General features: G+C 37.2%; 1 protein-coding gene across 2 annotated transcripts in view; it reads left to right on the top strand.

Annotated features, from left to right (window-relative positions):
* The first annotated feature begins 13,444 nt into the window (after nucleotides 1-13,444).
* LOC149781718 (uncharacterized) overlaps nucleotides 13,445-24,704 on the top strand; it is a 41,094-nt gene continuing 29,834 nt past the window's right edge. The window contains exons 1-3 of one of the 2 annotated variants that reach the window (XM_089935821.1): nucleotides 13,445-13,582; nucleotides 15,931-16,103; nucleotides 19,089-19,220. In XM_089935821.1, the coding sequence (XP_089791947.1) occupies nucleotides 13,516-13,582; nucleotides 15,931-16,094 (231 nt within the window). In that variant the 5' untranslated portion in view covers nucleotides 13,445-13,515 and the 3' untranslated portion in view covers nucleotides 16,095-16,103; nucleotides 19,089-19,220. Of the gene's footprint in view, nucleotides 13,583-15,930; nucleotides 16,104-19,088; nucleotides 19,221-24,704 lie in introns of those variants that run through there. The other variant, XR_016414774.1, reaches the window with a different exon arrangement.

Raw genomic sequence — 24,704 nt, 5'->3', positions numbered from 1 at the left:
TTTCAAGTGGGACAACTATAGTTTAAAGACTCGATGAGTTACTTGGACATACCTTTGAGTCGAATACCTAAAACGTTTTGAATGAGAGAAATGTTCAAAGGATATTTCCACTCTTTTTCAATACCGAAGCCGATCAACACGCTGTCCTGCAACATTTGCTTGATGCTCACTAATACAACCCTAATAACATGCGCACCGAATAAAGAGAAGCTTTCTGCGCTCGGTACCAAACTCACTCCTCGGATCCCTTCTACTTTCAGGAAGAAATGTTCAAGTATTTTCGATTGGACGTGGACATCTTACATTGTTGCTGTCGAAAATTTTGAGAACTGTTCGTAGAACACGGACGGATTGATCCTTTGATAAAAGCCTACACCATTGCCAAGGCGTCCTCCTTAGGGTACGGCAAACAATTGATGCCTGAGAAGACCCTGGCTGTCATCCGCCTTCAAACAAGCAATTTTGTCAAGCGTCGATACTCGGTCAAAGCCTGTGCCAGCTACATTACTTGTGCGACAAAAAACAGAACGTGTTCCAACATCAAAGAAGCGGAGGAGGCGAAAATATTATTGGAAATCATTCGGTGCACAGGTGGGGAATAGAAAACCCAAAGATCGTTTAAAAGTTTAATAGATTCTTATTTCACAGATGTCCGACCTGCTACCCTCAACATGACACCCACAATTAGTTTTACAACGTACCATGCATGACGTATACAATGCCACTTGTTAGCGACGCTAAAAGTAAGAAAAGCAAGGATGCCAAGTAGAGAGTTAGAAGTTGGTCGACCCTCTGACCCCGCGGAACAGTTTGTATGGAGGACAGACCATTGCTACATGTCTGCTGTACATCGCGGACGGGAAGAAAGGACAATAAATCAAATACCTGAACGCATGTTCATTGTATCCGTACGTGTGCAAATATTGTCACTTTGCCGCAGGTCAACCACAATTGCTGACGGAACCCATTAACGTAGGCAGCATTCTACAATACGAAGGATTGATTAAATGTAAAGTCTTGCCTCCATCGGACGTGTACCATCCCGTTTTACCTTACCATTGCAAGGGAAAACTAAAGTTTCCCTTGTTCTGCACATGTGCTGAAATATGTAACCAAAACCAACTTTGTCATCACACTCAGGAAGAACGCGTCTTGACAGGAACGTTGATCAGCGTAGATTTTGTAACACTCTGGACCTGGGATACCATTCGCTATAAATTTACCACATTCCCAAGACAGAACAGTACCACAAGGGTGACGAGACTCAAAAGTCATTTTCTCAGACTACGTGGATGCCCTTTTTGAAACTTAAACAAGAAGCGAGCGGTCATCCTTCTTGCTGTCACACTCCCGTAGACCAAAAGAAATTCAAAAAAACAAACATTGAACAGGAAGGCATCACTTTAAACAACGTGGAGAAATACGAAGGAAACGATCGTTTGCCAAATTGATTTTGCAATGCTTGTGGGAAATAATGGCACAACGACCGTGTTTACTCAAGGCGGAGTATTTGACAGAACCTTTCTGCTACTTCCAGATCATTCACGACAAAACCAATTACATGAAACACGTAGACGTCCTTCATAAAGACTTGATTTAGTCAATTACGAAGAAGAATTGGAGTTTGTACAGGCTGACGATTTTGGAAATGTCATTTTTGCAGCCTACGTGACAGACCATGCTCGCTTAAAACTGTGCGAAGCATTGCACCTGTTAGGAGATCGTGTGCTATATTTTGACACGAACAGTTGCAGCTACATCGATATCCTTGGTCACAGACACTATGAAATCAAAGGAGACCTTTTAGGAGCCTGGACAAACGAACACCCCGACAGACAGATTGCAGTCTGGAGAGGATCTACACCTAAAAGAGACCACTTACCAACCTCACAAGCTTGCACGTTTAGCCACTCACCAAATCTTAGTCGACCCTTTGAAAAATTGTATCAAATCGTGTACCTGAAGCGAGTGCGACTTCCCTATCACTTCACTTTACCGTACGCACACGATGATATTGGTCAGCATATATAAAGGGAAAGCATTCAAGACAGATAGTTGATTGTGACTACCAATGCTATGCGAGGAAGATGAATCCTTTCAGACAGACTCAGTTCATATTCTGTCATGCCGTACCTTGTGCCCTAAGTGATTCAGCACAACAACATGACTACTACTACAACGCCTACCATGGAAAGTGATGCTGTCCGTATCAAACCTGACGGATGAGAAATCGATGCCACTTGTTATCGTGGACTCTTTAATTGTTTTCATCATCAACGTGAATCCATGTGGCTACCACCCTATGGATGTCATCCCTGCCAGAGCGAACTACTTTGGGCTTCACCGTACCCTCATCGAAATGAACCAGTGAAAGAAAAATATTCTTTCCCTGTGCATTTGTCTGAATGCTACGACTTTCAATGTCGTCTAAAACCCTTCCAAAGCAAGTGGAAAATATTAATGGAGAATCTAACCCCCGGAGTCTTAGCCAGTTCCGGATTTGTCTACTTGGGCGAAGATAGAAAAGTCAAGTGCTTAAGTTGTGGTGTGTCACTATACGAGTGGGAGCAGAAAGATTCGCCTTACCTGGAACATGCTCGATGGTCACTGTGACCACGCAACTTTAGCGGAAACCCAGTAATCTCTTCATGGACACTTTAAAAGAGAACATTCGTGGATTGCTCGTGGAGTTGAGAGAACGCATTTACCGAGAATTCGTCAAAATGCAAGTGAAATGCAAAAATCAATTGCATCCTTTTCGTCATCAACATTTTACAAACTGGTAAATGATTGATATAAGTGGACTGATTCGTTTGAAGGTGTTCCGATGGTCAGACAGTGATAAACTACCCAAAGGTTAGAAGACTTTGGTTGCTACTCATTCTACTTACAAGGTGTGCATTCTACAACGAATTCCAGAGGAAGACTTAGAGGACTACCACAATCTTTTACAAGATTAAATATTGCCTGTAGAGGAAAAGTCTGTACGGTGTATGGTGTGTGACCAATTTACTGAACAGTATGGAGTACGATGAGTTCTGCACAAAATGTACATTTACTACCTCCGACAAAAGAGGTTATAAAAACATGCTACCATGCCACGACCTTTTTCATTCATGATACACCCGATTCCGTGTGGACTCTTTATGAACGTTACTTACCACAAAACATGATGGTGTTTCCTTTAAATGCGCACGAGAACCCCACTCCGTTGAAAGCCTTGCATTTTCATCTCCAATTTTCTCGACTTCTGTAGGAATAAAAGTTTCTTTTAGTTGGTTACACTCTCACTGGAAAGATGTACGTGACTGTCAAAGTCATGGTTTTGAGGCTAGGACGAAAGAAGTGGCTTGCATTGCCCAAGATTTGTGTGATGCATTTATAGGAAAAAGTGAACTTAAAATGTTCAGTGAAAATGTAACCTTTCAACCTGTTTTAGCACACCGAGGATAACCATCCCAATCAGAACAGGACTGTCACAGACATAGACACGCCGGAAAAGCCATTCCGGGAAGACACCTCTAAGACCGTGTTTAGTGTTGCAGAGACACGAAGAACATTACCAAGTGCCCCTTGGACACCACACCTTCGTTATCCATGTGGTACAGATACCTGTTAATATTCCACTTTGATCGTATTTCCTGTCCAATTTTAAATTTGGGGATAAAAGTGTCTTTAAAAATGTATTAAATTTCTTGTCTAGTCTCTTTAAGTTTTAAAATTGAGACCACCTTTGCAATAACTACCTCCGTTTTCTTTTCCATCTCTTCCTTGACTTTCAGAGTCATCGACTAATCATTAGATCGTGCAAGTTGGGAGGCCTTGAATCATCGCCATCCCTTTAACATGTTAATTGATGGACCCAGTGATTCAGGCTAAACCGAATTTGACAAAGGTTTGATCGACGGAAAAAGTAATTTAATTGGTCGTCCCCCTCAGCTTGGTGTTACAAAGATTGGAAATTACTTAAAGTAAAGGATAGTCCATCGTGTTTGTGTAGGGTATTCGTCGCGAAGACTACGAGATCGTGTCTGATCCCATTCAAACCGTAATGCCAGTGGCATTTACAGTACCCAAACTGTGTTTCAACAAACTAAAGCCCATCACGCCATTAATCTCAATGCATTTCATGTAGTCTTGTCCAAAAGCCCTAGAAATTACTCGCAAGAGCAAATGTGAGCCAAACAGGAACTCCTTGGCTGACTTATGCGTACGACAATGCCAATCAAACCCCTCACGTCTATTTGCCCGTGGTATAGAAACCCACATCCACCGAATATTTGCCATTTCGTACCCGTCTGTTTCAATACTGGTGCCATGACGGAGGGCATCTCGTGTACACGTCCCCATCGACTTAAAATATATATATAAAACTCGGACATTTCTGGTCTGTCTCACACATCGTCAGCGTCACTTGTCTTCAGTCTCATCTTCCCTTCCATATGATTTGCTCCTTGTACGACATCAGTCGCGAAAAAAAACAACACTAATACATGCTCGTGTCTTAGAAGCCAGTCTCAGAGAAGTCTTACTCTGGTGTAAGGTGACAAGATTTCAATTACTTCAAAGCATCGTTTACATTCCACATCAAAACCAAACACTTTTGACGGAAAAACAGTAGCCTCGACGAAAATGGTAGATTTTCACATCAACACTCGAACCAAAAAGCAAATAATTTTGAAACCTGGAAGTAGCGGTTGTCTAGGAGATGTCATCATACACTAACTCTTAAATAGGAACAGAATGCCTAAGCAGTGATCCCCGATTATAAAACCCATCTCCGGCCCAAAGGTACCCCAAAAAAAAGAGCAGTGGTATCAGGACCAGATCACAGCCCCAGAAAAATTAAATTTCGAAGAAAAGTCCCAAGGAAAGACCCATGAAACGAGCTTCTACCCGCAGAAGCGGTACTGCGACCTGAAAGCTCACATCAGCAAGCGACTACCTGCGACTGTGATTATGTCTCCACTAGCCTCATGTTCTTCCACTTCACCGTTACTAGTGATGCCAGCCAAGTCCGATGTGTCACCCGCCTTTCCTTAGATATTAACCTTTTGTCTCCAGGAACTTCTCCTCCATCGTAGTCACCCTACTCCTCCTCTTTAGTGGCAGCGGCAGCTGCAAGCAAGGTACCTGCCCCTGACATCAAAGTCCAAGAGAAATTGGGCATGTTACAGAGTTTACTGGACTTATCCAAACAAGAACTGTCCGTTTCGAACCCCTCAACTTCGAGTGTTGTCTGTCATATTGTTGAGACGACATACCGACAATTATTGGCGACGCATTCCACTATAAAAGAGACCCAAGGCTGTCGATGGGTATTAGTGTTTTTGTGCCCCTGAATACAAAAGGATGTCACCACCAGACGTGTACACCACCATCACCGTTCTCCTGTCCAAAAAGAGGAAAAGAGAAGGACGGTCTCGTCGTTTGTCCCAACATCTAAAACAAACATCTAGCCTAACATCGTTCACCCTAGAAAAGACCCAATCGTTAAAAGAAAAAGAGTAGCAAGCAAATGGGAGGATTATTTGACGGGATGTAAAAGAGTTTGTTAAACAGACTGATCACAAACTCTTTGAACGACTTTTTAAAAAAAAAAAACATTTAAAATAACTAAGATAAAAATACGTGAGCCAAGTCATCGATGTCAGTTTTTTTTTTTTTTTTTTTTTTTTTTTTTAATGTGCGTGCTTCGGAACAAACAAAGATGTCAGCCCCAAATTCCATTCCTCTACACCACAAAAAAAATGAAAGACAGGTAAGGACTCCCTCCTCGTTTAACCAAACATTAGGACGTGTTGTCGTTCCTGTCCTAATCCCGACCACCCATGCGAAAACAACTCATGCAAACAGCCTCGAATGAAGTCATCAATACCGTGTACAAATGTTGCCTGAATGTCTTGAAAGGGAAGATATCTTTGTCTAAGCAACATAATGGACGCTTAGCCGAGCATTGACTTGTTCTTTTCAAAATGGTCCAAAAGAAAATACCCATCCGTCAAAAGACAAAGATGTTGCTGCAACGCGGAAGATTTGTGCATCTGTTGTTAGGACCATTGGTGAAAGGATTATTGGAAACAATTATTTCAGGACTCGCCAGAGCTCATGCCTCACAAGGCGGCCCAAGATATAAAAACCCAAGAAGATAAAAGGCACCTCTAGGGTGAAACGATCTCAGTCGTGTACTTCAGAACCTGATGGAAGGACGAAAGTTGACTTTAGTCCCTTACAAACGATATATGGAATTCCATCGTTGGCAAAAACAACGCACCACTCACTTATCTTCCTATCCTCATCTGACCGAAATCTCCCAGTTACAACACGAACTGCAATCGTTGATGGATCGCAGTGATTTGTTAGGAACGGAAAAATCGCAACGATACGGTCAAGCGTGGCAGAGTCTTCAATTGTTTCACTAGAAAGCTTTAGACGAAATAGCTCGACCGACTATGAATGATTTTAAAACCCTGATGAAAGGTTTATCACCACCAACATTCAGTGACCAAGAGAGATGCAGCCCTACTTATACTTAAGGAATAATAGGCACGAGAAGTTTTTCAAACAGTCAGCGGCTTCCATCATTAGCAAGATTGCAGATTCTTTGTTGATCTCTTCCCCACCCCTCATCGAGAAGAACTAAAAACTTGAGTTATAACGATGATGTCAATTTATCCTTCAAAAGAAATGACAAAGGAAATAGGGAAACCAGAGCTGAAAAACGAAAAGAAAACCAAAGCCATCCCATTACTACCACCACCACCACCATCCTTGCCTTCTACTCCAATGGAACATCGGACAGGTAAAGTCATTTTCATGCCTACATTTCGTCCCATCCAAATTAGCATCAGCGAAGAGTTGTTGACTTATTAAAAAAATTGAGAAGGTGTTTGCCAGCTTTACTACGCTCCATTCCATCCTGCGGTTTACGAGGAGTTCAGGAATAGCATCGCACTTCCGAAACTTTCCTGAATAGTCTCAGTTTACCTCAAGTGCAACGATGATTACAAGAACAAGTCAACGTACACCTCACACAAACCCACTCGACGAAAATGTTCCCAGCCGATTTTGCTGATATCTTTCATTCAACCACCTACAATCGTGGCAACACATATTTGTATACTGTCATCGGTGGGGTTTTTTTTTCCAAATTTGCATTGACTTCCAAATCGAGCACTGAGTTAGTGCGAGCCTTACAACAGGTGTTGAAATAGATCGGTCGTCGTCCTCTTCGATGGCAACCCGAAAAAGGCACCGATGTTGTGAACCACGCTTTCCAAAACGAATTGAAGAAGTAAGACATCCATTTAATCCCCACCGATAATACCAACACCAAAGCCAGTATCGTGGAACGTTTTCAACCTACCTTCAAAGAACGCATATGGAAATATGTTACGGATCAACACACTCTCAATAACATCGACATCTTACCGCACCTGATCAAAGCATAAAACCAATCTTACCATCAGAGCGTTGGATGCGTACCTGAAGAAGCGACTCCCGTGATCGAAGTGATCGTCTTTAAGCGTCTGTTTGGTACGTGTCCGACTACTGCTGTCCCCATGAAAGTGGAGCGTTGATGACGGGGAATTTATGTGCGCATTGGCAAAACCAAACACACTTTCGACAAATGTAACTTACCCCAAGTGGACCACCGAATTGTTTCGTATCACTGGATGAGTGTGTGGCGGTCATCCCGGTGTCTTTAAATTAGAAGACATGAACTGTGTTAAAAGGAGATTTTTACTTGCCGACTTGCAACGAGTGACCATAGAAAGGGACGAACAATTGTGGACCATTTAACTGAACAGTTGCATCAGTCACCTTCTCCCCTATCCTTCCCTCAAATACTCTACCGGTAACAACGGGAGCCTTTCGGACAAAACCAGCAACCTTTGCAACAGTCAACACAACAACAACAGCCCTCTTATGGACACTCCTTTGATATCGAGTGAACCCCCGGACTGATGAACTTCATTGCCAATTTGAGTTTGCACCAAGGAGACAAACAACTGTGGACCATTTTACTGAGCAGTTGCATCGGTTACGTTCCGCCAAACTTTCCCTGAAATACTCTAACGGCATTCGACCTTGTTTGGAGTAAAGGTTTAATAGGTAAACTTAACAACTATGGAATAAGATGCCGAAAGTTTAATAGGATAGACGATTAATAATAGTGTGAGTCATTCTATCTAGAAAATGGTACACTACAAGGGAGCGTACTCAGTCCCACACTCTTCAATGGATCATAATCTAATCACAACAAATAGATATCATAAATTCACAGATGATAGTGGCATCTGGCGAGCAGGCAACCCGACAAACCACCTAATAATTAGTGAAATCCAGCGAAGCCTTGATAACATAGTGAGATGGGCTGTCAAATTGGGATTAAAAATATCACATAAAAAATCAGTAGCAATCATATTCTCCACAACATGTAACAACAATCCAATATCTTCAAAACACTAATTCAAAATACCCCTATCAAATATGAAATGGCATTAATATTCCTACCTATGTACTATGATAAACACCTAAATTGTCGCCATCATATCTTACTTAAAAACCTAAAAGGAACCACATGGGGATCCAATCAAGAAACTCTAATAATTACATGCAGAGGTCTCCTCACATAAAAACTAGACTATGGATGTCAGGGATATAAATCAGCTAAATAAAACTACCTTAAAAAACTGGATACCATATAAAGAAAAGCACTGGCTATCTGTACAATAACCATCCCATCAATATCGTTCGACGAAATGCAAATACCCTCTGGAAAACTGCTGTTGCAATGAAGGCGTCATGAGATCATCTTAATGCATGCAGCACGATTATCAATCCACCCAAATACAATTACCAATCGTGGTAGATATGTTTGGTGGGTGTCTTTTATTGTTTAGCGTTCACCAGTAACGTATGTGGTTGCGGCAGCATTTTGTAGTAAATATGTAAGACCCAATTCATCAAGTTGTTCGGCCACAATGTTGATCATATGTGTCTTTTGGTGTGTGACTTGATCTGTCTTGGTTGGGCCGCGTTTTGGTTTGGGTTTAGAGTCTTTTTTCTTTTGTTTCTTTTTCGTAGCTTGTATCTGTTATTTACTTTTGTCTTGTGGTGTTCTGGTATTTGGTCTGGCAACAGTTGCTGACGACTTTTTGTAGTTAAATCTGTTGAAAGTGTAGTAGGTTGTTTATTGGTAGGATTTCTAGTTTTAGTTGTTGTTGTTGTTGTTGTGCGTTTCCCAGGATTGGTACATTTACTTTCAGCGATTATCCCACTTGGTGATTTAGGTAGTACTGATGTAGGTATCAATGCTGATATTACTGGATCACTAGAGGAGAAATTCATGCAGACATATGAAGATGCAAAAGAATCCATCGCATACATCATCACTCGAGAAGAACAGTTTTATGACTGCCCAATACCAATTCTGGCGATGCTGATAAATGAGCTTCTGAAATTCCACGGAGTGCAGTCAAAACCTAACACAAAATCGGTAATAGGAAATACCCAATATAAAGACAACTGGCTTGAATTTGACAATATCAATTCTGGCGTTTCAGATGCGATTCGGCTAGTGTTTCGCGTATCCTTCCGAGTCCCTCTCCTCGTTGCCTAATCGAAAATTAAAAGACGAGTGTATAACCGATTCCCACTCGGATATACATCAGGTGCCCCGAAAGCATGAAAGCACGGAACCGGGGTGACGTTGTAAGAGCAGTATCCAAGCCAACGAGACGTTTTATTTTTCAATATACAGATATTTATCTACATTATTTACACTGAGTGTGTGTTGGGTCCAACACCACTCATGGTAGTCTTACACACAGGTCGAATGAGACTTATTGCCCCACGACCTGTTGGCTGTGGTAAATAGTACTCAATGTGTGCATTATGCGCTGGCAGGTAAGGCACTCTTCCTTGCCCCGCGAATAATTGATTAACCTCCGTATGTGGGTACTTACTGGTTTCGCATGCTTTATAGACGCTTGTGACTCTAATCCAAAGGTCCGTCAGTCAGTCTGGCTACCCATCGTTCACTGATCAGCTTCGAGAAATTAGTAGAATTGACACATTGTTGAAACTCCAGATGCACTTGGAATATGCCCGTCGCCTCCTGGACGAGATAACAAAGGATGCAATATAAGAAAGTGTCAGGCTTGAAGAGGATAAAAAGGAGATGTAAAAGAAAGAATAGGAAAAGTAAAAGAAAATAAAAAAAAATTTGCCTCACATTATAATCAAGCAAAGTCAAGCCAGCGGCGAGGAGACTACCACTACCACAAGACCAAGCACCACCATCGATGCCACTAGCGAGAACCGCTATTCCCCAGAAAGAAAACTTGGAAGAAAAATTGGATAAGCAGCGGCAGGAGAGGGAGCCTCAGTGTCAACGACAATGAGGCAGGCACGCCGCAGAGAAAGACGGGAAAGAGTCTTCAGATTCCTAAAAGTGAGAATTGGGATGATGAGGCCTACTACCCTCATCTTCACTCCCAACAACTAGAACCAATATGGGCAATAATTGGAGTCGGCGTTGCGTATGTGGTGCTGGACTTTGGAGGTCAGTAATTGATAGGTGCAACTGGAGGTTAAAAAAAACAAGCATTTCTCAGGGCTAACTGAATCTCTAGAACAGTCTGATCAATTTGCCAATATTATATGTATGTGTGTGTATGTGTGTGTTTCCCTTAACAAAATCTCTCTTCCCTACACAAAAGGCTCTTTGCTATGTAAGAATGTAGAGTAATGTGACAATAAACACTGACTCACTTTGCCGGTGTGATAGTGTGTGTGTGTGTGTGTGTGTGTTTGGTAGGATTGGTCATTGCAGGTGAGGGTTTATGTATCTCTTTTTTTTAAAATGTTAACTACTGCTTTTTGGTGGTTGCGGATGGATCTTATCCACATTTTAGCTGAATTATTAATTTGGGTGTTTGTGTGTGATCGGGTTTAAGCAGAACCTTTTGAACATCTTTAACTATATTTTACAGAGGAAGCTGGAGAAAGATACTCTTTCCAAGGTCACACTGACGAAGTCAGTAAGAACAGGCCGGGGAAGTTTTCTAACTAGTGACCCTTTGACTACTTGTCCGTTGCTCTGCCAACTCATGGAATAAATATGTTATATATCACATACACTTATGAATTATGCAAATAAACTATTAACGTTTTTAAATATCAAATTAAACTGAAAAATATTTAACAGATTTTCATAACATCCCAATGTATGCTTATCATTACTTCAATTACAGTTTATTGATTTTTGTTTCAAAACATCCCTAAGTCTCACTGATCTTGTAATTATGTAATGATGTTCGAAAGTTCATACATTGAGTCTGATTGGTCCATTTCCCTCTACGGGTGAAATAATGAAATATATTTGTAAATGTTTAGTCGCAGCACATTTTGTTGTGCTCAGCGTAACAAGCACCCATTAAGATTTACGTATGGGCCTGGCTCGCAATAAATTGGTAGCTTGAGATGGTTAATCTCTCTTTCTTTTGGGACATGATGAACTTTAATTAGAACCGGCTATGATAACTTTCCGACCGATATGTTAAGGTTAAGTCAAGTTGAGGAGATGACAAAGTAGAGTAAATCCAGGGAGTTTTGGGGGCCATTTGAAATATGTGTCATAAAATGATTAGTTATTAAGTAATGCTGTTTAAGAAAAGAAATTGACTTCGATGGGCGTGTTAAAATTTTTGTTGTTAGAAAACTTTAATATTGATAGGCTAAGCAAAACGTGTGTGTGTGTGCGTGTGCGTGTGCGTGTGTGTGTTCCCAGAAGGAATCCAAGGTTTTAAGCAATCCCTCTTGTGAAATTAGTACGTCCATGTGATTTTGATGCCCAAAGAAAAGTCTAAGTGACTATGAAAAAAAATTGTAATTTTTCTAGTTCAAATAAATCGTCAAGGGGACGTTGGTCTGAAAAAAAACAATTGAGAGATCTGGAACTGGAAAAAGATTCTGCTTCATATAAGAGAAAGATAGAGTATTGGGAAAGAACAATAAAACCTAACTCCATTCCCGTACCATGTAGTGGGAATTGAAGCAGACTCCCACGTTACGGTCAAGGTAGAGAGAGAGGGAGAGAGAAAGGGGGGGGGGAATGAGAGAGATACAGAGAGAGACAGAGAGAGAGACACAGAGAACGAGAGACAGAGAGAAGGAAAATAAATACAGTAACCCAGACATGTCACCAACAGTGATTTGGAAAGGATAGGAAGAAACCAGGTTATGCTGACATGTCACCAATTTGAGTTCAATCAATTTTTCACTCCACTTTATGAAGAAATTTGTTTTAACAGAACGGCAGATTGTATTGCGCCTAATTATTTCATTCTATTTCTAATAAATAGAAAGTGTTTAATACAAATGTCATGTTCTATTTGATTTGGTTTATATAATTGATTAAATTGGTAGTAATGCTCTGTTCACTTCCTGTTGTTCTATTCTATGTCTTCGTTCATATCTATATTACTCCATCGATTAATTTCATATTTTATATTATTGTTTGCTCTATCCCGCCACTAAAACCGTAGTTGATCATCTCCTAAATGATGATTAAGTGGGGGGGGGATCATATTATATCACCCATCCACGTCCCATAACTTGATGGAGGTACACAAATATACGAGTGATCAATTAATTGCATGAGTTTTATTTCTAATGTTCTCAGATACGAACTGAAAAAGTAGAAACAAACATAAAACATACCTTGTCTAGTAACTGTTAAATTTTCTGTTCCTTAAATATTCTTTTATTCCGGCAAGATATTTGCTTCACATCAATATTCATCTTTAAAACTTTTTAGTAATGTTGAAAAACTTCTCCTGTCTTGTTGCTGTAATAAGTGTTTGTTTTTTATTAATTTTAATTTTAGGTTTTCTCCAAAACAACATGTGAATATTCTAATATCGTTATAAAGCATTAAAAGACACCCACCTGGAACTGTTTAAATGCTCACTTCTCACATGCATGTTTAGGTGTTTAGGTTCGCTTTACTTCTACACGAAACAGAGAACATGTTTATAATATGGGGTACCGGTCGTGATCGAATTCGTTAAACATAAAAAATTTGCTTGGAACATAGTCACTGAAACTAATCGAAGAAAACAATTGCTACCATTTACTTGCTCAAAAACAATTTATTAGCAATAAATCAAACTGTCACTTCTTTGTACCAATGAACGCAAAGAAGGAGAAGAAACATTTGCTGAATTTTCTTGTCAAAATAGTCTTTGTTTTTAAAAAAAAATAATTTAACTTTGTTCTACAAAGAATGAAAATGTACCACGTTCATTACAACAAAGCCTACCAATTGATCAAGTTGCCCTTCAAATAAACAATAGAACATATTATGAAAGTAGTTCAAATCAGACCGCATTGCGGTTTTTTTAAAACTTATAAACTATAAAAGAGTTCGAAATATTCGACAAACCAGGAGACTGAGTAAGACTTTCACATTTAAGCAAGGCTAACCTGTGTAGAAAATTTCGCAAAATGTCGAAGCTGCTGCTTTTGTTGGTCTTTGCCTCAGCCTTGGCAGTTTTCATCGCTCCATCGGATGGTAAGTAAAGATAACTTATACATACATGCATTACAATCCAGCGGTAATCGTTTAATGGTTCAGATAATCATCAAAGATGATCATGCTATATTGTAAATGAGGAATTATAGATTTAAGCGTATGCAATTTTTAAAATCATATATGATATTTCAGATAATTGTAGATTTAATTAGCATCACTATTTATAATAAATCAATAAGTCCAATAACTTGTGATTTTTTTTCAAATAATAATTAGAAGATGAACACAATTATATTTTAAATTAAATCCAAAAGAGGTATTTAAGTTGAAGTGAGAAAAGAAAATTAACTTCTCAAAAGGAATGACGAGACTTAAATATGAAACGGTGACAGTCAGCCAGAACGACATTCATTGCCAGTACGGCGGTACCGGACAGACGGGGTGGGGCTGTCGGTGTCGTACCGTTAAGAGTTAAAATCTGTACAAAGGCTCTCTGGTCATGAAATTTAAACCCTACTACTTCCTATATATTTGCATGTTGTAACCACTTCTAGAGAAGAATGGCAAACAAACAGTTTAAAAGTCTTAAATATTGTGCAATGTCACTTTCAACAACTTCTGAAATGTTTTGAATATTTGTGAAAAATGGGCAGATAATTTTGTTTGTAGACTCATAAAGAGCAAAGATGAGAAAAACATTCATAGACTCTCTTATCAAACCCGAAGACAGCACAACAAGATTCGGTTTTATCCAGCCAGTATGAGTTAAGAAAACACAAGTAAAGAAACAAAACAGGAAAATACTGTTGGAATTGCCGTCATGAAATCAGTTCGTCCATTTTATGGAATGAAATCTCTCTCTCTCTCTCTCTCTCACACACACACACACACATTACACCAGTGTGTAAAAACTGAGCCACATGTAAATGCAGAACAACGATAATACTCAAGGCAGTAGGCAGAGTAAACGTGTCAATTATACTAATACGTGAATTATATTTGTAATGTTTTCAGATTTAAATAAACCCACCAAATTTATTATATAAATGTGTGCAGCCACGACCTTGAGAAATATGTGACTCTGTCCAGTTTTAGCCGACAGTAGGTAGCACCATCTAAGGAGAACATTCTGTTCAGCAATCTGATTGGGCAGCAGATCACAAAGTAAGAATTATCTTTCGGTCTTCTAGTCAATCGCCCTCACTTTTGTCAGTCAGAACTAAAACGTGTGCGGTTTTCTACGCATGAAGAAAAGATTCCATGTCTGACTGAAGTTTAATAGCTAAGGAGCAGATAATGTCAATTGTTTGCACCTAATTCGTGACCTTTTATTTATAAAATACTGATGTGCTGCACGATATCCGATTTAAGACCTATATCAATTGACCATGCACAGGTAATGGAAAAAGAACTTGATATCATCGATAAAAATAAATGCATTTCCTATACAACATGTGTGACGGGTACATCAAACTCTTATTATAGTCAATCATTTTCTAGAATAAACTGATAGCGGCAGTCCACAATAGTTGTGCACCAGACTTTTACTTTTGTTTTCCTTTCTTGTATGGAGCGGAATAAGACGGTCCAAAAAGGAAGACCTGTTTAGTTCGAGAAATAAGCAACAATAATATCCGCAAGTAATAAAAACCCGATTTAAATAAAGAAAAGAAAATCATCCAAGCACGTGCATGTTTACACGAACCCTTGGTAAGTTCTCTTTCTTCAAAACTTCCGCGGCTCTGTGTGTAAGTAACCCTAACCTCAGTATGTTACACAAACGACCCTAAATGATAACGAACCAGAAGTGGACGATAAGGCTTATTTGGCATGACTTTCGTACTGAATTGGCATGAGTTGAAAACTATACACTTATACTATGCAATAATTATCTCTCGGGATAATTTCTTTTCTGCCGAAAAATATGCTTTTACTGTTGTGTCCGTTCATTGTATGAAGCGGAAAAAGACAGTCCAAAAAGGAAAACCTGTTTTAGTTGGAGAAATAAGCAACAACGACATCCACTCGTACAAAAAAAAGTCCCAATTTAAATAAAGAAGATAAAATCGTCCGAACACGTGCATGTTTACACGAACCGTTGGGAAAGTTCTTTTTCTTCAAAACTTCCGTGGCTCTGCGTGTAAGCAATCCTAACCTGAGTTTGTTACACAAACGACCCTAAATGCTAAAGAACTTGAAGTGGACGATAAGGCTTATTTGCCATGACTATCGCACTGAATTGGCATGAGTCGAAAACTACACACTTATACTAGTTGAAAGTTAGTTTTGGAAACTAATGTCGTCTTATATGATCAATGCAATAAGTATCTCTCGGGATACGTTCCTTTCTGCCGATAAAGATGCTTCGTTTCTTGTTACATTTACAGGTTATGGCTACTCGCGGCATCATCACCATCATCATCGCCATTGCATTTGCGTACCAGACAAGTTTGCTTGTCCCTGGCATCATCCCATATTTGTGGGCAGGTGCCCATCTTGCCCCCATAAGCTTCTAAAGTGCGGTTGGGAGCACTGCTGCAGAAGATGGTGATATTAAAATGTATGAATCTTTTCTCTGTCTCTGCATCTGTCTCTCTGTCAGTGTGTATTTCTGAGTTGTATTGTCGCCAATATGATGTGACAAGATTCATTCTCTGTTATTTCTTAGTCGAGTATGACCCCGTTCAGAAGTTTTTTTTTACAGCTCAAAATGTTTTTAAGCATGTTTTAGTACTTTAGATTATATATCATTTTAGGCTTGCCTGGGACAGGATTTGCAACCGTCACTCTACGATTCAAAATGATATATTTAATAATGATCGTACCATTATGCGTATGAAGCCTTCATTTAGAAAGCATACATTTTGCACGTGTGTGTGTGTGTGTGTGTGTGTGTGTGTGTGTGTGTGTGTGTGCAAAAGCTTTCTTGCTGTCTGGTGTTACCCTTGATTAGAATATATATTTTGACCGGGGCTCATTTATATAAAACTTTCTTTCGAATATAACATCTTAGCTACAAGTCGCATTAATGTTTGTTTACTTTATTGTATTTATCTTAACACTCTACAGGTAACTATATTAATCATGCATAGTTCCATTACAATAAAAGTGAGGTATTAATCATACAATATCTCAATTACTTAGATATTTAATTGCTAGTATGTTTATTTGTGTACTCTGTGGATTACTAATTTTTTCAAGGACTGAATTATCATTAGGTATTAAAGAATTATGTTACACTGGATCGTCTGATGAATGAGTAAATTTAAACGGAAAATAAAGATAATTTATGTCACATTCAATATCTAGTATGTATGTCAAAAGCATGGTGGAGACAAAATTCGCCCACAATTTCAATACGGTACGAGACCCTCGTGATTCAACCCACCGAGTCTAATCGAAAATAGACGATAATAAACTTGGTTAAAATAAAATCATTTGATAAAGCAAAATGCAACCAGATGTCCAACGTAGCTTAAAAGAAACATTCTAGTTCATGCTCGTTTTATGCGTCAGTTTCTTACTGTAAAATTGATCTGTGTCATTCTCGTCTACTGACTTTGTCATCATTATTATATTCCTTAAATCAGATGCATTCGGTTGTTATGACGTAGCAAAATAAGTCACGCACATCACTACAGCACCGTTATCGTTTTTGCCTACACAGAAGTAGCTTTCAATGTACCAAAATGTGCACAAACATTTTCATTGTGACCGGAATATATAAAAACATTTTCTAGATGCCAACATAAGACCAGGCACACAAATAATCAGTACAATTAATATGAGTTAATGTGTCATGATGCATTAAATACATTAAATACACACATTTCCATCGTATTTAATGTCTGAAGATAACTCTGGGCTATTTAAAGTCGACTTTAATGAAGACACGGTAGGTTTTTCGTTTCAAATCTGCAAATTCTTATTTCTACTCAATAACAAAACTATAATGTAATTCAGCTAACCACCTTATAATGAGACCGCTCCGATGGCCTAGTGGTTAGAACTTCCGCCTCGGATGCGGGAGGTCGTGTGTTCCAGTCATACCAAAGACTTACAAAAATGGTACTAACAGCTGCCTCTCTGGGCGTTCAGCATTAAGAGATTAGTGTCAGGACTGGTCGGCCTGGTGTTAGGACTGGTCGGCCTGGTGTTAGGACTGGTCGGCCTGGTGTCAGGACTGGTTGGCCTGGTGTCAGGACTGTGTAACTGAGCGGGACAGCATGCTACATGTCTGCGGCGTGATGCCCCAGTGCTATATATCGCTATAAACTGCCACATTGCAGACATCGTAGCGATATGACTGAAAAATCGTTAAAGCTACGTTAAAAACCAAATCATATTCTCATCACATCACCTTATAATGAAGAAGACATTCCCCCTTGAATTATCATAAAGCGAAAAATGCGCAATCAAATTACCAGGACATCTTTCTAAAGACAAATAGTATTTCCCCTAGACATTCTTCCCGATATTAGGTTATGTAAATATTTAGTAATCTTAACAATGTAATTCTTAACACAATAAGATGGTTATTTCGTTCATACTACTCCATTTCTCGAGTTAAGTTTCCTCCAATATTGCAAGGTTATACAGGGTTTCTAAACTAAAGTCTACAGAGATTTCAGGCTCAATCAGGAAGATATAGCGATACAAATTTGAAAGCCTTATAGTTTGCGAAAGATTTCAAATGTATTCCATTTACTATTACAGTCCAAATTGCTCTTGTAGATTCCAAAGAATGCAGCTGAGAGTATTATGGACACGCGATGACATTTTTAGGAGGAATTTCGCTATTTTTATTTGCATCAATGTTTCCAGTACAATGTAAAATAATAATTATCATGCATTAGTCTTGGATAGAAAAAGTTCATCTTCTGTATTACACTCTTGCATGAAGGTTTCGGCAATGTTCCATTTTATGTTGCCAAATTATGTTGCACTCGAGGAAATTACCTTCTCTGCATTGATGCATATGAAGGATTTTCTTAATTCCGCATTGCTTTATCACATAGCTATCCGGATCATACAACTATAGGAATCGCTCCGGTGGCCTAAGTTGTTAAAGCATCCATCTGGAATGTTCGAACCTCGGTCGAGTCAAACCAAAGACTTATAAAAGTTACTTGCAGTTGCCCCGCTTGGCGCTAAGCATTAGGAGCTTAGTGTTAGGATTGGCCAGCCTGGCTTCAGGATAATTTGACTGGGTGGAATACCATGATACATGTCTAAAGCATGATGCCCCAGTGCTAAACATCACTATTATATGCTGCATTACAGACATTTTAGCGACATGACTGAAATATTGTTGAAGGTATGTTACAAGTCCAAATTACACACAAGCACACATACACACACATATTCATTGGAATGGGAAAATAGCTTTCCTCACTCTTTTCAGAGAGTCGGGATCAATTAACCTGGTATACATATAAATGTAACCTTAGTAGAACATGGCAAAGAAAAATATTGAAATGAATTGTGAAAACTAAACATTAATTAATTAAATCTTGCCAGGTATAATCATACTTTTTATCAACAGAATCTGACTGACATGGCGTTGGAACCGGATGAGCCGACACTATAATGTACAAAGCAGCATACTACTCAACGAGTCACTGGGTTACACGCATAATCAAATGATTACTTGAGATCAATAAAGATATTAATATCAGCTGTGTTTTTTAATTTGCTCTAGTCGTATACGATTTTAATGGGTACATCTAAAGAACGTAGGAAATATAGGAAGATGCAAATCAATAGGTGAATACATTGGAGGATGAGTAAGTAAATTTAATGAATGGATGAAGGATCCTTTGATAGATGGAGATTTAAATCATCTCACTCTCGAGTATCTGTCTCTCTTAATTATTTTATCATTGACAGTATGCTTACAGTCATATTTGTCAATCTGAACTTCATTCTGTAAATAAGGATATACTGGTTATCCGTTACTTCACTTTAAAATTTCATTATTCGTTCAATATGTGTATATATATATATATATATATATATATATATATATATATATATATATATATATATATATATATATATATATATCATTATACTGTTTTATTAACAATTTATAAAGAATTTCTCTGGTATAAAAGCAAAGTAGATAACAAAAGGATCTGTAAATAACAATTGGATATTTAAAACTTATTTTCCAGATCCAAGACTAACAACTACTTTTAACAACATTCTAGCACCATTTAACACAAGCAAAACGGATATTGAACTGCCAAAAATGAAAACATATTTGATTGAAACTTCATAGATGATAATTTTAGCGGAGAAATTACGTTAAGATTTAGGTTTTTCTTTGTTCACAATAGAACACAAAAATTAACATCGAACCCTTATATGAATAAACAAACAAGAAAAGAAGATTTCAAGAACCGAAAAGAGTTTGCTGGCTACTTGTGGTGCAGCCATTACTTTAATGTTTCTATTCTTCTTGTCATCCTCAACCCAATGCCACTAAAATACATTGCGACTCGAGATCATGAAGATCAGACTTAAGACATAAAATAGTCCGGGATGCTAGTAAGATAAGTGCAGCGCCATGCGGATTTAGTTTTTGACATTTACTAATTGTAACAGGTGGGGCACAAGCACGCACGCACACATACGCACACACACAGATATATATATATATATATATATATATATATATATATATATATATATATATATATATATGATGAATTGCAAATGGAGTTGTAAACACAGACAAGGAAAGGAATATAAACATTTACGTAATACAATTTCCTCGAAATTCCCAGGACTAAAGCGATACCATAAAATACGTGAAAGAAACGGGAGAGATGAATACTATTGCAGATATATTGATTTAGTTTATAAATTTTTTACGAATCTGTGGGATCGTTTTACGTAAAAGCCAGCATACATAGTACTGTGTTTCTCGCATCGGCCGTTGTAACGTTAGGTAATTGTTTCACTTTCCAACAACGACTAAAACAAAATTATTTTCCTGCTTATATGTAGAAAAGATTTTGTCCGGACATATGGAACGGTCCGAAATAGAAACGAATTAGAAATTCTAAAACTTATAACATTTACTGCATATCGGGACAATGTATGCACCGAGAAAGTAGTTGCCCATTATATATTGGAATTGTTGTGTAGGAGTACCTTGAACTGTTACGAGGATCACTCTTAGACGTTACGCTTCTATAAAGAATTAATCTAACACCTTTGGAACTAGAGGGCTGGAGAGACTATAAAAACCGAGGACACAGCTATAGAGTGATGCGTGGAATAATTAGCACATAAGAGCGGTGATAAAATATATACTTTAGAATTATGCAGGTTCATTGGCATACATTATATATATATATATATATATATATATATATATATATATATATATATATATATATATATATATATATATATATATATATATATATATATATATATATATATATATATATATATATATATATATATATATATATATATATATATATATATATATATATATATATATATATATATATATATATATATATATATATATATATATATATATATATATATATTAAAGTTGGCATCCGTTAGTGCGCCCATAATATATATCCCGGTTGTGGTTATGCAGCGTCCGCTGTGACAGTCCTTGCTGCACTTGAAGGTTGCGTCTGGTGTCGGTTGGAGCTGATTTTTCTTCCTCTGCGATCGCTTTTCATCAGCTAGCAAGCGTAGCTTGTCCTCTCCGGCTTTCAGACCAGGGATCAGAGCATGTCGCCAGCTGGACCTGTCTAGAGCGAGCTCTCCCCAGGTGTTGACATCGATGTCAAGGGCTTTCGTGTCGCGCTTGCAGACAGCTTTGAAGCGGAGATGGGGCCGCCCTATCGACCTTTTTGCTGGAGGCAGGTTTCGAATAAAGAATGTCTTTGGGGATCCGTCTGTCATCCATCCGACGTACATGTCCCATACATCTGATGCGACGTTGGCGGAGGAGTGCGACCATGCTGGGAATCTTGGCTTGTTCAAGCACCTCGTTGTTTGTTACTAAATCGTTTTGCATTGTGCCTTCTATGATGATGATGATGATGATTATCCCTATATATATATATATATATATATATATATATATATATATATATATATATATATATATATATATATATATATATATTTATATATATATATATATATAGTGTTTACCCTATAGTCTTAAAAAAGTAACAGAAAATAGTCATAAAAACAGCAAGTTTTATAAAATTCAACAAGTCATTTTTTTCCATTGAATGAAAAGTGGAAATTAAAAATAACTTACAGTATGGTGAATGAAATCCAACATAGTCTTAAACGTTCTATCACAAGCCTATACATTTCGAGAATTCAAAAAGAGTTCAATGTGATTTTTGTAAATGAAGTATAATATATTGTGCTGATGTGAATACTGTCGATATGATAACATTCTTGATGTATCAGAATGATGCCATCCAGAATGTCTTTCAGTGAATTCACAGAAATTACAAAATTGTTACTTAGCTCTCAATTTTATGTACACCTTATTCTTATGAAAAATTGAAACAAATAAATAATTTCAAATAATAATTGAACACAACTAAATGTCTTCACAACGATTGATGTTTAAAATAGTATTAACTAGTTTTCAGGTACTTATCTCTTATATGCAAACAACAAAGATACAATTTCCTAAGCAGGATGAGATCACACTTTTCAACAATGTTAGGTCTTTGACAGCCGATCCGAAATCTAATGATATTGTTTTCGTTGGGATAAAGCAACAACCTGCAATCAAACCCCATCAAATTTGTCAACAAGATTTCTTCAACACCTTCCAGGTCAAAAGGCTAGAAAAGAAATGACCGCATCCCAAAGTACCAACGAACAATATACAAAATCAGTTATTTAATATGTTGTTTACTACATGACCCTTACAATCTATAGATTCATAAAATTTAACACACAATATGTGTAAATATTAATTAAATCGAAACTTTCTTTTGAATGTAGTAGCAAAATCCCGGACATCGTGGCTACAGTATATTTCCAATATAATCCTATAGCTATATTAATCCTACTTTGTAGCAGATAATTCTACATTTAATTGTTTATTTTCTATAACATAGTGCCCATACCTTTTAGCATTATTACATTTACCTTAGTTATTAAATATTTGTATTATATTGGATCGTTGAGTGGATAAGTAAATTGAAACAAAAAATCACGATAAGATAATTTTGAATATCTTTGTCTCTAGTTTGTGTTTCAGGAAAACGGTCGTCACAATATTCGCCTGCAATTTCCAGTTATTCAAACACCTTGAAATGCAAACCACAGGGTCAAATCGCAAATGGTAGATAATGAACGTGGATAAAAAGAAAACATTCGTTTTTGCAAAACAATGTGATAAAATCGAGAAGTTTGCTTAAATAATCAATCCTGGTCCTTAAGTATTTTGTTCGTCATTTTTTTTCTTCAACTTGTTAATCGTCATTTTTCTATATTAACGTCATCATCATTATTATTATAACTCACACAAATGTCTTGTTATTACGTACGAAAATAGACAATGAACAACACTTCAGCACCATTGTACTAACTTTTGTCCAAACTGGCATCCTATGTGCCAAAAATATAAGCATACAAGATATATATATATATATATATATATATATATATATATATATATATATATATATATATATATATATATATATATATATATATATATATATATATATGTGTGTGTGTGTATGTGTGTGTGTGTGTGTGTGTGTGTCTGTGTATAAAATTGTTTATGACAATAAATATTATTCGATTAAGATGAGTTATGAAGTCAATATCAAAAGAAAAATACATTAGATTATATAAATACAATAATTTCCTGTTTTTGAGTTTTAAAGGTAAATCGGAGCTATTTAAATTTACTTTTAATGAAAACAAAATATGTTACTATTTCGTTTCAGTTAGGTAAATTATGATTTCTAGTCCACACCAGAAATATACTGTAATTCAGCTAAACACTTTTTAATGAACAAGACGTTATTGTTGAAAATTGGTTCACATATGACCAGCGAGCAAACCTCCCCGCTACTAATTACTATAACATCAACTAACAAATTTTCCCCCTGGACAATCATCCCGATATAATCCAAATAAAAACATAGTAAAATTAAGAATTTACCCCAGGTTTCAGTTCTTAATACAGTGTCCTGAGTCTATGCTCTTGCTCTTAAAGAAGTGACATAAAAGAGTGAAAGGCCACCTTCTTTGTAAAATTTAACAAATAATTTATTTCCCTAGAATACAAAGTGAAAGTAGACAAAACGTACAATATTGCGAATTAAATCCCAAAATAATCAAAGAATTAGAGCAGAGTCAAAAGCTAGTAATTTTAATTCCTGAATAAAATTAAGTAACACTCCCGAAGAGATCCAAAACTGAAGCTGATGACGAGTACATTAAAGCTTATGGAGTGCTGATGTGTCAACGGTTTTTGCAGAATCACATAAATGTTATTCGAACTTTGAATATATTATAAATTCCAGTGAATGTCTTTATCGAAGAATTTTATAAGAGCACTTTTGTATTTCCAGAGAAATTAATCACCTGAATTCAATAATTTCATAAAATACAATTCATCCCAAACTGGTCGCTAGATGTTAAATCACGAATGTTTAAATCCTCACAGTTACAAGATTATCTAGTTCTCTACCTTCACTCAGGGAACAATTAACATTTCCTATAAATAAAATAGTACATAATGAAAAATAACCTTCTAGAATGATCTTATGAGCCTTGTTTGCTTACAACATAATAATTTATAATATTCACTTACGAAACTCCAAAAACCCTGACTCAGAAAAAAACATATTTACTCCTTCTTGTTTATCTGAATAATAATCCTGATATTAAGCACATACACATAGAGAATAATTTAGCTATGTATTAGTTGTTGACATAAATGAAATAAAAACAAAGTCAATCAGGTTAAGCAGATATAAACTCAGTTTTGGACAAGATCAAGTCCAGCATGCAATGTTACATTATAGCATGTAATTAAATAAAAAAATTTTAAATCTAACAAGTAAACAAACAGTTAAATTAAATATACATAACATTGACATGATATTTATTTTGAACACTAAATTTACTT

The sequence above is a fragment of the Sinohyriopsis cumingii genome, chromosome 15 (genome assembly GCF_028554795.1).
Source record: "Sinohyriopsis cumingii isolate HCF-2022 chromosome 15, ASM2855479v2, whole genome shotgun sequence".
NCBI lineage: Eukaryota > Metazoa > Mollusca > Bivalvia > Unionida > Unionidae > Sinohyriopsis > Sinohyriopsis cumingii.
This window is presented reverse-complemented; position numbering and strand designations above follow the sequence as displayed.